General features: G+C 37.0%; 1 protein-coding gene across 2 annotated transcripts in view; it reads right to left on the reverse strand.

Annotated features, from left to right (window-relative positions):
* Positions 1–5,996: 5,996 nt before the first annotated feature.
* LOC139766593 (tudor and KH domain-containing protein homolog) overlaps positions 5,997–15,562 on the reverse strand; it is a 43,037-nt gene continuing 33,471 nt past the window's right edge. Inside the window, exons 8-11 of one of the 2 annotated variants that reach the window (XM_071695447.1) lie at positions 15,021–15,119; positions 13,100–13,338; positions 9,717–9,867; positions 5,997–8,678 (exon numbers count right to left, since the gene is read on the reverse strand). In XM_071695447.1, the coding sequence (XP_071551548.1) occupies positions 8,586–8,678; positions 9,717–9,867; positions 13,100–13,338; positions 15,021–15,119 (582 nt within the window). In that variant the 3' untranslated portion in view covers positions 5,997–8,585. The remainder of the gene's footprint in view (positions 8,679–9,716; positions 9,868–13,099; positions 13,339–15,020; positions 15,120–15,562) is intronic. The other variant, XM_071695448.1, reaches the window with a different exon arrangement.

Raw genomic sequence — 15,562 nt, forward strand, 5'->3', positions numbered from 1 at the left:
GATACTGCTCTGGTGAGACATTCAATGAAAAAGTACAGAAGCTTTGTCTGAGTTTGGGACAGTGTGTGAAAAGAGAGAGAGTTGAGAGCAGATGTTGATATAAGCTAGATAATAAGGTTTCAAAAAGAGACAGGTTATTTGGAGAGTGAGTTTAAATGAGATTTTTTCATACATATTCACCATTTCCCGTGTTAGCAAGGTAGCATCAAGAACAGAGGACTGAGTCTTTGAGGAAATGATCATCACTTGGCCCATTCTCCATTCCCTCTTTTAGAAAAGTAAAACCTGGATGGGAGGGTTTCCAGCCCCCTACTCCAGTCCCTTTTAATTGCCTTCTACGACACACAGGGAATACATGGGAAGTATTCTTTTTCCCTATCCACAGTTGTCTGTATCCTTGCAATACCTTACTAACACAGTAAACAATCATCAAGTATGAAGAAAATGTGTTCCTAGGTGAAACAGTCCCCCCCCCCCCCCCCAAAAAAAAAAAAAAAAACTGCACCACTTAAAAGAACATTCCCATGTGAACATTATGCTGTTCATTTACTCAAGGTTGATCACTGTATTGATGTAATATTGAATATATATATTGAGACTGTGTGTGAACAAATGTGGCCTTTGTTGTCTTTTCCTAGCGCTACCTCACGCACGTGCGGGGGGAGGGGGTTGTCATTTCATGTGTGGTGGGGTGGCGACGGCAATGAATAAAGGCAGCAAGTATGAATTATGTACATGTGTATATATGTATATGTCTGTGTATGTATGTATATATATATGTTAAAATGTATGGTTATGTATATACATGTGCTTGTGTGGACGTGTATGTATATACATGTGTATGTGGGTGGGTTGGGCTATTCTTTCGTCTGTTTCCTTGCGCTACCTTGATAACGCAGGAGACAGCAACAAAGTATAAAATAAAAATTATTAATACGTTTCTTGGAGGAAAAAAAATTCTCAATTGTATTATACATAACTTAAAACTAAATAACACATTGCTTTACAGTGTAGTTAAATTCAATTTACCACCAGAATACTAAAAAACTAAGACTGCAGTTTTCAAAATGAATAATGACAACTATGAATTTCATTGAGGATGTAACTCTTAACAATGTGCGTAACACAAGAAATGGTGAACATGTATAAAAAAGAAAATTACACTACAAATTACATTTACATCAACTCCAAGCCAAACATACACAAAATATATATATATATATAGTTAATCCCAATCCTCTCAAATACATTTCTGAAAAGCATGCAAATGATGAACTGGACAAAATTACAGTGAGAGCTTTGCCAAAGAAATGGTTAATGGAAGAACAACCATTTTAGCTTTAGTTTGTTGAAAGAGTTCAAATTTGTATTCCTTTTCCAATCAAAACACTGCATGACAAACACTTCAGAACACGCTTTTATGCAAAGAAAGTTTCAGATATATTTCAAAATTTTTACAAGGAACTATTCCTTCTGAGCTTCATGTCATGATAACAATCTCAGGTCATTTCAAGCTGTGGGAAATTACAGTATGCATTATATTTACAACCCGTAAGTGTTATGATGAATATTGTGGAATGATGTTAATTAACTACTCAGGATGTTTTCCACTTATGGAGTCAAGTTTATAATGACCTGCATGTTTATATAAGCATCATATTATTTAGTTTATATCTGCTGTCATTCAAATTCTGTAAACTTATTCTGCTTAAAATAATGATAATAATTGTATGCATTAATGAAAACCATGTAACCATATATACCATACAACATTTGTTCTTTACAAGTGAAAATAATATGAGACGTGGCTAAATATTCTTGAGTATAAAACTCAAACAATTTCCATATCATCATTTATTTGTCAATAAGTTTCATGAATACATCAGAATCTCTAATTCTGCTAAAAGATGGAGGCAGCTTCATGTGTATTTTAAATGCAGGTGACTTGCCTGTAATTAAGGGATTCTAATTCTAAGGATACTTACAATGCATAAGACTAGACACAAGATTGCTATCATAAAAGCCTATATTTACTGGCTTCATTCTTATGGAGACAAATCAACTACATATATTCATATATACATTAATATAAACAGCTACTATCTATTATCCTAATTCCTAACAATCAGGGTAGTGAAGTGAGTGAAATTAAGTGATGCTTTAACTTTTGAAACAGATAATGATGCAAATGTTATGCATACCACAGAACAAAATCCCACTAACATCCACATGAGCAAATGATCAAGACTCCCCAAGCTTAAGTCTAGTGCTACATATCTTCAAAAAAGTGCTCCATATTTTCCTTCTTTTTTCTAACCTGATATGAAAATATTCTATTATTTTTCACAATATAAATTTTTTTATGAAACTGTACAATTCTAAACAGGAACAGCATGACATGTACAAGATTTTTTTTTTCAACTTGACATATGAACTACAAACATACTGTACTAAAAATCTTCTCCATGTTATCATCTTACATCTAAACTGTGGTGAGCCTACTTAGAAAAAAGAGGGCTCCACTATAAAAGTATCTAATATGAAGTGGCAAACTCTACCAAAATTCATTCTTCTAAAAAGGCACCTCGGTAGCATAGTTGTCAATAATGCTGATGTCTAATCCAACAATCTAATAGCCCAGATTCAATCCTCAGCACAGCAAACAGCATGCAACAAAGCTGTTCATCCTTATTGTTTAAAAGAATAAGTGAACACTAACTGAAACATAGTAAACCACTACAGCTGAAACAAGGTGACTGTAATTCAGTTTGTTTCCCCTGGATTGTCCCTGTTAAGGGTCATATCCCTCTCTGAAAGGTCTTCAGCCTACTGAGTGGTGGTTCTTTATGGTACATAAGAATTCAAACAATTTAATAACTAAATATTATTACCTCTCAATTTTTAATGATATACACTACATATTATTGACTTTCAATCTGTATTGAAAATATAGGTGATGAAGAACAAAACACCATTTCTTTACCAGACACAGAGAAGATTCCTGTCAGGATCCAAGATGAACACTTGCTTGCATGTGATTACTTTCCATCTAATCCCCCTATTAATTGGTGGGTATTCATGATAATTTACCCTATTTTGATTCCACAAACAAGTGGATTTGTGACGATATGTGTATCTGAGGCCTCAACAACAAATTAGTATCTGCCTGGCAAAAAAGACATTACAACCACACAAGTTCACTTTCAGCTTTTGCCGATTGCTGGCTCTGCCTCAGGAATGTTACAGGCACTCTCAAGCAGATTTCAGAAAGGAAGGAATAGAAAAGAAAGTAAAATTCCATGCTCACTGGGCTCTGCCTCCAGTGGAGAAATGGGTTTTCATTCTTCAAAATCTACTTTTCTCACCCATAGTCAGAGCTATATGAGCATCTGTGAGCATACCCATGTAAAGGGAAAGAGGGTTTTGAGGAAAACCAAACAGTGAAAGAAAATCTGAGAGAAGGCTTGCCTTTAGTGATGGTCTGACCTTGAATTGACAACTTCGTCCAAAGGCGGAAAACCTGAAATGTCACAGTGAGGAGGAAAACATGAACCCAACTCTATCAATGTCAGAGGAATCTTTCTGGAGTCTTCAAACTTCCTGTAATCACTAACTCAGTCAGAGAAATTCCTGAAAAACATATAACAAAAGCAACCTTTCCAAAACCATAGCTTCTATCAAACTATCTGGATCGAGCAAGAATACAGTGGCTAGATCCCACTTGGTATACTTCTTGCCGAGAAGAAAATGAAAGGATCTGCCTGAAAGAACAAGTTCTGCGCAACCATAGTAAAATGAAACATTCCTAGACAGACCTCATTGGTTATAATTGCTAATAGTGTCAGGTGTTGTCCCACCTCCCTAAAATCCTATATATATACATATATATATATAGGCCCATTCAGCATCCAAATGAGGAGCTGGATGAGTTTTACAATCATCCTGGACTACCCCAAAGTATGCTGTTCATCTTTAACCAGTATTCATCCTTAGAAGCAAACAGGCCTAATCCCAGAGGCACAGCATCATTCTAATAATTCATCTAACAATAAATGGACCAGTTCCCAGACCTGCTCTCCCTCTCAAACCAAGCAAGGATACTATAAAAATTATGGGTCATTATTACTCAAGTGAATAGTCATATTATTAAGACCACACAAAAATTTCCAATGAAGTACATCAAAATCCTCAGGGTAGCAACCTTTTAATTACTTCCCTCAGTTCATCATTGGTTCATTAATGAAGACCATGGTGCATCTATGCTCATATCCCCTCTCAAAGACACAGGTACAATGTGATCTTACCTTAAGCATGATCCAATAAGTACATCAACCTCAAGAAGGGTTCCGTGCAATGAAGGCCACCAAACCTTATTCAGGTTCCATGAAGGAAACCTTTATGAAATCTGGGGACAGACTCCCAGCTGAAGTCCAATTAGTGTCATTATCAGATGTAAACCAGCCTGGCCATATGAACTTTGGTGTTTCTCCTTTCCTTTTTCACCAAAGACTTAGGAATTTGAGAACTTAGCTGATAATCAATATGTAACCAGCAGCTAAAACACGTTTTGAGATTTTATCTCTACCAAATAATTCATTTTTGTTTCTGAAAAAAAATAAATCCAGTAAATAAAGCAAGGAACACTTCTGGGTAGACCCCCTCCAACTCTGTACCCTTTGTAAGTCATCAGAACACTAGCCAGGATATGGGACCTTAGGACACAAAGTCTGTCTTCAAATGTGGGAATTGGGAAACAGATCTTACCTGAAATAAGGGCTAATCAATACAGTGACAACATCATGGCTTTTATGTACTGAAGGCACCTTGAATTTTCTGAAAGAATCAATCAATGAAAAACAATTTTAAGTTCTTCTGAGATGGCAACTTCCTAATTAATTCCCTCAGTGCATCACTAGTACACTAGTCAGAACAAGGTAACTCAAGACTTTGGGGGTATATGCTCCTAACTCCAAATATGAAACTGATCAAGGTCTCTTCACTTCTGCAATATCTATTCAGTACATCTGTTACATCATGGCTTACAAGTTCTGAACGCCAAAGCTTGATGAGATTTCATAGGAGGAACCACTCCATAAGGATTCATTGAGATTTCCTATAAGTAGATGCCCTCTGAAACATTCTACTATTGTGTCATTTGTACACTAGCTCGACTTGGGATATTTTGGCTTCAGGGTCTGTCTCCATCTCCCCCACAGGTGACACTAAGTTACAAAATAATCCCACTTAAAAAATCAAGAACTTCCCAAACTGGTTTTGAGAACCCATTACCAATGAAACCTTTGGAAAAAATGTTTCCAAAAGATTAACCATTAGAGGTAAGATAAGTGGAGACTCTTAGGCTGTCTCACCCCCTTGATGGGAGTTCCCAGGGGGAATAAGCATAACAGATATGAATAAATAAATGAGATATTGCTAGGTATTGCAAAGGCTGACCCTAGAAAGACCCCTTTGAAGTGGTGCCATCAGTATATCACAATATATTGGCTAAGGCATGGAAACTGAGATCATGAGGATCTTGTTTTCACCTCATCCACCAAGATATGGTTATGAGGCGTATCTGTCAACACGATCTATCGACCGGAAACACCTGTAACAGCAAAAAAAAAATGACACTTGTGGAGGAAACTATGTGGTGGATTGTCCCTTTGAAATGTAAACCTCTAAATGAGGTAAACTAGTGTCCTTTACCACCTAAAGACACTGTTCCAAGTCCCTTCCCATTGTGCATGCCCTTTCCCCAGCTCAAACATGAAACCTCAACTAAAAATAAATAAAAATAAAAATAATAAAAGGCTATAAATAAAATACAATGAGACAATATCTTAAAATGGGATGATTATTAAACAGCCTTGATATGTTATCTTTAGATAAAAAAAAATCTAAAAAAGGGTAATTTTCTAATTTCAAAAGATTTATTACCCCCTCATTACTCTGAACCTCCTATGAAGATCAACAAGGGTTGATCTGGACCTAAAATGATAATTTATTGCTTTCTGTCTTCATTTGAATTTCAAGTGATATCTGATTCCATCACATTCACTGATGTCACTAGCATTCTTCCAACATTGCTAGAAAAAGTTCACTTGCCTCAGATACACAAATGACTTAGTGTGTTGACATTCATACTACTTGCTTCAAATACCATACAGTGTTAAAATAATACTTGAAGTTGTTCTGGATCTCGAACAGTAGGAAGAAGTTCTGACCATGTCAACATGTCGATCTGATTCAAAAGCCATAATATGTCTAATCTTAAATCTGTATCTGATGCTCTTCCTGCTTCTCTTCTTCCCAGAAGAACAAGACTCACTGGATACTTTTTTCACAAAGTGTTACAACACAATATACGATGTAAACATTCCAGGTTGTATGCCCACCATAACACATGTGAGTCAGACTGTCAGCAGCTGGGATGCACTGAAGTGCCAGAAACAATCTTTTTAAAGTGATCACATGCTAGTGCCATAAATTGAGGTGCTATTTTCATCCTTTTTTTTTTAATACATTTCATTTTTGTTTTAGTACATTTTTTTCATCTATTTCTTTATGAATAATGGACATAATTCTATAAAGGTCTTGCTGGCACAGCCATTTGCCAGCAAATTATTACTAACACCCACTACTGTTCACGATTCCTAACAAAATTTTGTAACTTTTTCTATTTTTTTTCTGTCTACATTATTTAAGATTTTCTCACAAGCTCCATATACATTAAACACTAGGTAATGGGGCATCAGGAAGCAGGGACTGCACATAGATTGGTTAAACCAGGTATTCCCAATCACCAATACTTTTTCAGAACACAACTTAAAAAGCTGTTCATCATTTTCATTTACTCTGCGTAACCCATGCCCTATAATTATACTCAACTACCATTTCACATACTTTTGTATTCAAATCCACCACTAATGCTCAATCCCCTGCATCAAAATTACTGATGCACTCACTCTGTTCTTCCTAAAAGACTTCCCTCTCTCCCTTACTCCTCTTGCTACCAAAAGCATAAGCAAAGACAATCACCAATCTCTCAAAATCTATTTTCATTCTCATCTACATCAATATGGTACTCCCTTATATATATATGTTAATCTTATTTCCCTTAAAGCAAGTATGTTTTTTGTCACAGAAGAGAGAGAGAGAGAGAGAGAGAGAGAGAGAGAAATGGGGGGGGGGGGGGGGGGGAGAGAGTCCTGTGAAGTTTCCCACCTTACACCCTTTAAGATATATGCAGACTCCACCTTCAGCAGAAGTGCCACCTTCTACTAAAGGTAATTTAAAAATCAATGAAACCTTTTTTTTCATCCTCTGCTGCAGCAACACAAGAAAAACAAACTATTGTTTCCAGTCTAAAGTGAGGGCAAACAACCAAACCACTGCATGGTAGCAGTGTGTGTATGGCACACAAAACTGTCTAAGATGTTCTCTCTTTGCTCTTCCCACTGCATAACGAAAATTGTTACAAAAATGAGAAATGCACACTGAATGGGTAAAGATATAACGAAAATCATAAGCTATCAATGAAAAGAACATAGATTGAGAACAAATCCCATTAAGCCCAACTAGGAAGATAACCAAAGAACATACACCTAAAATAAAACATATGCTAAAAGAAAAGCTATTCACTCTAATCAGCTTCCAAAAAAGCAGTTAAGATTTGTTTCTACTACAACAAACAGGAACTTCTCTAGAACTACCGGAAAAAGAGTCTTAAAAGACAAATTTACTGTAAGAGAGGAAAAACTCTTCTCCCTCAATGTGAAAAGCTAGGAGTGAAGAAAGTCAAGAGATAATACAAAGTAAGCTGGACTAGTATTATTCATGTCACTATGTCCAGTTCAGAATTTCATTTTGTATCATGTATACAATTTGACAATAAAGACATCTTATCTTGAATGCAGATAAACCTAGCTTTTCTGGAAGAAAATGAAAAAACAGCTTTAGAATCTTCCAAATCATAAGGGACATAATCCTAAGCAACTCCTACACCAGAAGATTCAGATCCACTCCTGAATTGTCAGCATTCACAGAAAGGAACTGTGTTCAAAATAATACATTGAAAAAGAACTCAACATCCTTTGTTTGGGGACAACCTAAAAACTAACCAATTCTTATACAATAGGAAAGTCTAAAAACAGGAGGATCAGCTGACTCTAAACAAGAAAATTAGTAGCTGCCAAACTGACTCGAGATGCTAAAAAGGCTACAAATCTGGATTTCCTTAAGAAAAAACAATGCAACTAATGTTTCCTAAAATGAAAAAAAAAGCCATGCAGTTGTAAGGAGCATGATTTCAGGCTGTGGCAAACCATGACACCATGTTTTGTGGAAGTTATATGGAATCTAACCACTTTGCAGCAAGTGCTCTTCTCAGACGGTCACAAGACTCTGACTGTATCAAAATCATATTTTCTTGACATCTGTGTCATATAATACAGTATGATCAATCAGTTTAAACTGATCCGATTTTTTTTCATTATACTGCATTCTATGTCCTCCCCCTCTCTAATACCTGAAACTACCAAACTAATTTTCCATACAGTCTATTTACAAAACGAAAAACTTATCTAAGACTTGCTTGATGAGGATGCTAAACAAGACACTGCATTACTAAACTCAGCCAAACCCCTCTTCACTAATTCTTCAGCAACATCAATGTCCTGAAAATAAAAAAAGATAAACTATAATTTAGCTTTAAATTATGACATGATGATAATGGCTTCTAAATCTTTTTATCTAATACAGTTCTAAACATATTAAGCAAACAGCATGTAGAATATTATTTTGAAAACTCACCAGCATGCCCTGAATTGGAACAATGTGGTATAGCAGGTTCAATGTGCTATCAATGTACTGAACCAGGGCATGTGAAACACCTGGGGTAAACCATGGAAAGGTCTGTGGGACCTGGATGTGGATACTGAGATGTGGTTTTGGTGCATTACACATGACAGCTAGAGACTGAGTATGAACGAATGTGGCTTTTTCTGTCTGTTTTCTAGGCGCTATCATGCTGATGCACGGGGGTAGCGATGCTGTTTCCTGTGGGGCAGGGTGATGCCAGAAATGGACAAAGGCAAACAAGTATGAATATGTACATACATATAAATGCATACGTCTGTGTATATGTATGTATATATGTATGTGTTGATATGTATATGTATGTATATGTGCGTGGATGGGAACATTGGTGAAAGGGGCAGGGGGCGAAGTGATAACAGGCAGTGATATAGTGAGGAGGAGATGGAGTGAGTATTTTGAAGGTTTGCTGAATGTGTTTGATGACAGAGTGGCAGATGTAGGGTGTTTTGGTCAGGTTGGTTTGCAAAGTGAAAGAGTCAAGGATAGTGGTTTGTGAAGACTAAGAGGTACTGAAAGCCTTATGGAAGAGGAAATCCAGCAACGATGCAGGGTTTGATAGTATTATAGTTGAACTTATTAAGAAAGGGGGTGACTGTGTTGTTGATTGGTTTGTAATGAATCATGGTGAAGTGCTTGAGGATTGACAGACTGCATGTATGATGCCCCTGTACAAAGGCAAAGGAGATAAAGGCGAGTGTTCAAACTACAGAGGCATAAGTTTGTTGAGTATTCCTGGACCAAATACGGTAGTATAAAATTTTTACATTTTGCATGGGAGTTCCTAATAGCTTAAGTGTCTATAAAAAGTAAGCAACTATATTTCCAAAAATACTTACAGAGGGACCATTTGTGTCAATGATTAAAACACATGGAATAGTTTTCTCTTCTGCTTGCTGATAGCCCACAACTTTTACCATCACTACCTTCCATTGTGCTGCATATGTTAATTCCTCAAACACATCAGCTGCTTCATCCCCTTTCACACTCCTGAAAAATATAATCATGTGCTACTTTGAACTGAGCTAACCTAAGTCTCTCTTAAAAGATGATGTTAGGGATACAAAGGCTAGATTTTATAAAGCATATAATCAAAAGCATTACTTTGATCATACTTCCCTTAATGTTTGATGAAGTATGATAAAAAAAAACCTGACTGGATCACAGATCAGAGCCTTTGAAATTGAACTGGATGACTGGCTAAAAAAAAATCAGACCAACCCTAAATTTACAATTATTCATAGAGGGTTTCAGTAGACAATAATATCACAGCAGAAGAAAGAAAGATAAACAGTGAACACAGCCTCAGGAAAAAATATTGTCAAAGGTATTTGTAGGTAGGTACTTCCTTATCTCTATGACTTTGCAATCTTCATGATTTACACATTTGTCCAAGTAATGAATGTCCCTATACCTTCACCATGTGGTTTTCCTAAAGCAACACAAAGTCCATCAATTCATTAAAGACATTATTTCTAGGAATATTCAGATACCTAACTTCAAAACTGTCTAGAAAAATGCAATACTAGCCTGATAATCAACTGCTGTATAAGCTTACCATTCTACCTTCCATCTTTCAAAAATAGCCATATCAACTGACCTATAATGCAGCTGAAATAAAACTCTGGACCGAAGGTGGTTCTCATAACAACAATAGGTCTAAAAATACCATATTCTATCAACAATTAACATAGCTCTTCTGTGAACATACATGAATTCTGAGGGAAAGTTTCAAGAAACAAGAGAAAATGAGGAGCTGCATGCTGATTTCCCATGTGCAATCATAGCAAAGGACACTTTAATGACATAGAACGGAAGTGAAATTCTGGAAAGAATAAGAACTGTTAAAAAAGGCAAAAACTGGATACTGAAGTACCTTAGTCATACAAGGTTCATGGATCTAATGAAATCCTTCCATATGCTGTATGTACATGTGGAGAGGTGTGCCACTTGAAAAGCCACTAGAGAAATTCAAAAAATTTTTTAAGGATCAGCATTAAAGAGGTACGAAAGAGATTTCTTTTTGGAGGAGACAGTGAGAGGGAGAAGAATGCACTGAACTATAGGCCAATTTTTCAATAAAGCATGGTTCACAATCATGTTCATCATCTGAGCATAGGTATAAACATGTTCTATTGCCAAAAATGGATAGGTTGTTTACATAATTTTCATGACAGTATACCATAAGCATTACCAGGAACACCAAACTGTGGTTATGCCACAACTAAAAGTCAACTTCAGTGAGGTTGTATCATAGAAATACAATCTCATCAAAACTTCTCACTCCAAAGGAGTCTGGCAATTCCCTGCTACTGATGACAACACACACTTGATGCAGCAGGAATCCTTCAAACAGAAGGGGTCCTAGTTTATCTTTTCATTTAAATGCCACTTCCACATTAGTGTCAGGATCAGACAAAGAAAGGCCACATCTGCTCACACCTATTTTCTAGCTGTCATGAGTAATGCATCAAAACCATAACTCTCTATCCATAACCACGCCTCACAGACCTCACCATGGATTACTCTGGATGCTTCACAAGCCCTAGTTCATTCCACTGACAGTATATTGACCCTGTGTACTACAACATTTCAATTCAGTCTAACCCATGCACACTTTTCATCCTTCAGCATGTTTATGCCCCAATCTTTCAAAAACATTTTCAGTCCGTCCTTCCATCCTCAATTTGGTCTTGCTGTTCTCCTTGTTCCCTCCACTTCCAATAAAAGTATCCTCTTTGTCAACCTTTCCTCACTCATTCTCTCTGTTTGTCCAAACCACTTCAGCACACTCTCTTCAGCTTTTTCAACCACACTTTTTATCACTACACCCCTCTTACCCCTTCATTACTTAATCAATCAAACCAACTCATACCATAAACTGTCCTCAAACATTTCATTTCCAACACATCCACCCTTCTAAACACAACCTTATCCATAGCCCATGCCTTACATCCATATAATATTGTTGGGACTACTACACTTTCAAAAATACCCATTCTTTAGCACACCTAAAACCTTTGCCCCCTCATCCACCCTATGACTCAACTCTGCTTCCATGATTCTATTTGCTGCCATGTTCACTCCCAGGTATCTAAAACACTTAACTTCCTCCAAGTTTTCTCCATTCAAATTCGCACCCCAACTTATCTGTTTCTCAACCTTCCTAAACCTAACAGCCTTGCTTTTATTAACACATACTCTCAACTTCCTCCTTTCACACACTCTTCCAAACTCAGTCACCAACTTTTGCAGTTTTTTGCTCAAATCTGCCACCAGCGCTGTATTATCTGCAATCAGCAACTGACTTGCTTCCCAGGCCTTCTCATCCTCCACAGACTGCATACTTTCCCCTCTCCTTAAGACTCGTTTTTATCTCCCTCAGCACCCCATCCATAAGCATACTGAAGAACCATGATGATGTCACACACCTCTACCACAGACTAAGCTTCACATGAAACAAGTCACTCTCCTCTCTCCCTATTCATACAAATACCTTACACTCGATAAAAACTTCTAACTGCTTCTCTCCCTCATCATACATTCTTAAGACCTTCCACAAGGCATCTCCATGTTTCTCACACACATCTTTTAAGGCAAACACCTGATCCACACATCTTCAACCACACTCTCCTCCACAATCTGATGCTCTGTAAATGCCTTCACCCTCTCAATCACTACCCTCCCAAACAACTTACAAGGTACACTCAACAAACTTATACCCTTGTAGTTTGAAAACTCACTAGTATTCCCCTTGCCTTGATACAATGGCATTATACATGCATTCTGCCAATTCCAAGCCACTTCATCATGATCCATACTTGTACTGAAATCCTAACTGTCCAATCAACAACACAATCACCCTCTTTCTTTATGAATTTAACTGATATACCATCCATTTCAGCCACCTTGCCACATTTCATATTAAGTTAGGCTTTCACTACCTACCTCTCTTCACCAAACCACTCTCCTTGACTTTCACTTTGCCTAACGACCCAACCAAAACATCCAACACCTGTCATCCTATCACCAAATATATTTAGCAGTCCTGAAGTAACATAAAAAATAATAATGAAAATAAAAATATACTTTATGCATGTACACTATAGTAACTTACATTTCAGGGTTATGAAATGATAAATCAGGCTTCTTTTCATTATGACCAACCTTCTCCCAAATCTAGTCTAACATATGAAGGCATAAAAGTTCTCAAGTGACTCACTTAGGCTCAATATTTGCAAGGAAGCACTCAATGGCTTGAAAGTTGAGCTTCAAGAAGTCTGTTCTTAATTCACACACACAATCCATCTTGATAGTCTCTGTGTCCCCAAAGTCAACGTAGTAAACTGTAATAAGACTCTGTGAGGGATCTGTCTCATTGTGTTCATAACTGCAAACTTTTCCTCTATACCACGAGTTGTCATGTGGGAATTTGGCTGCCACAATGCTGTCTATATTAACCTGTAAACAGAAAACACATGAGCAACTCTCTATGGGCAGCACAATCCTTTTCCTCTTTTTATAAAATTTACCTTAAAAGCCATAAATATCAAGAGACTGAGCAAAGATTGGTATAAGCAGACAGTAAATGAAATACTGAAAGTGGAATGTACTTTGGGAAACAATGCATACATAAGTAGAAGTGTGTGGTATGTAGTAGGCAGGCATATGAGAAAAGGTACTAAGTGGTGGGATGACAAAGTCATATTGCTAATTGCTAGTGAAATATAAAAATGGATGAAGAAGTTGAATTGCTAATTGCTAGTGAAATTATTCACCATTAATGCTGTACCTGTATTTGAAGTTAGAGTACAGCTGGAAAACACAATCAGCACAAAAAAATAAATATCATTTCAACATATTCCTACTGTATTGGAAGGTCAAACACATCATTTACACTCCTTCTGGAGCTTCCTGGTCAATGAACATGGCCAAACAAAGGAAGTAATATAACTTTCTGTGTTCTGTCTGTTACTTTTGGATGTAATCTACCATATCATTACATTCTACCATATCATTACATTCATGGAATTTCTGGTCCTTGCCCACTGGTTTCAGGGTCAATGTTCATCCAGCAGTAATGTTTAATGCTTCCTATGAATACTGATGATCTTTTAAAAACTCATGTTGATTGAAATACAGTTTGGTACATATCAATAACCATGAAGCATAAATCCACCATACAAACACTGATGCAATGATTTCATCTCATTCTGGTAGGAGTTTGGACCATACAAGTATGATACATAAAGTTTTATAAGTTAAAGTGGCAGAGTTGCAGCCATTCCTATATTCTGGGTATGGGCCCAAAACTGTTATTTCTCATGGCCATAATGACAAATAGATGCCTCCTGGCAAAAAAATTCAATAATGTACACAATGGCCCTCTGGTATTTCATGAATAACTATCTATCCATCTATTACTCACACCCATTCCCTCCAGGGGATGGCCATGGTCAAAGAGTCTCCATAACTGATGAACTTTAAAGCTGCTTCTTAGCCTTCATGCCTCATCCTCAACAGGCCGCTGACAGAGAGCAACTCTAGCACAACAATGTTTCCAGGGGCTCCTACCTTAAGTTTCTACTGACTACTACCACCTAATAAGTCTACCGAATGTTCCAAACTAATACTTCAGCCTAATGCTCCTGCCTAATGTTCCAGCCTACAACTACTATCTAGTGCTCCTACCATTCGGCCAAAAGGCAAGCTAGTGCATAGCATTCACCACAGGAAAATCGTGAGTTTCAAAGACTGAGCTGTTTCAGTTAAAAATTGTCAAGCATTATGTATGACCTGAAGAGACTGTATGTTTGGGGACAGACTGTCAGCAGTCCACATGTCAGTTAGGCAGCAAGAAATGACAGCTTTCTGGAACAAAGGAGTGCAACTTGACAACCAATGAATTACTGGCTCACTACACAGCCATCATTAACCTTCATGATACCCAGGCAGGTAGTAGTGGTCTTATATCTCCCAACCAACTTCTACCTATCAACTTCGACCTAAATATGCATAACAAATATGAAAAATTAACTGAGCTTCCATATTTGCATGACAGTTGTTGACTGATAAATGGATGGACAAACAAATAAAAGATAAACCTATCGTTGTCAACAACAGTCTATAAGAGGAATCCTTACCTTCTCTAGTTCATGTAGTTCTCTATTTTCCTCACTGTCATAATACTCTGTCATTTCTGTCACCAATCTATCAAGCTGAACAGAACGTGGTCCCACAACCTGTTCCAAAATAAAATTTACATATTTACAATTCTAAAAGTATGCCATCCCTAAAAAATATACAATTCTCTTCATTCAAGGAATAATAGCGCTGCAGACGGCTTCATAAACAGCCATACCAATAAACAAACCTTTTTAGCGAAGGTTTGAATACTACTACTGTATTTCTAATGCTGCTTGACAGGATTAAGTTCTTTAAACAAACAGTTAGGGGAACATTCTGCTCACTGCAATCTTTTTCAAAACAAAAGAAATTCATAGCTTTCACACAATATATCTAAAGTGACATTCATGACTTTTACACAATATGCACATATCTCTATATATATCATTAGCCTTCTGCTATAAAGCAGGGCAGCACATCCACAGCCTCCTTCAGAGGAATGCCCATCAACTACCTCCTTTCGAACCTGAAACTTTTCACATATCTCCAAAGAGTATTT

The sequence above is a fragment of the Panulirus ornatus genome, chromosome 58 (genome assembly GCF_036320965.1).
Source record: "Panulirus ornatus isolate Po-2019 chromosome 58, ASM3632096v1, whole genome shotgun sequence".
In the NCBI taxonomy this organism is placed as follows: Eukaryota; Metazoa; Arthropoda; class Malacostraca; order Decapoda; family Palinuridae; genus Panulirus; species Panulirus ornatus.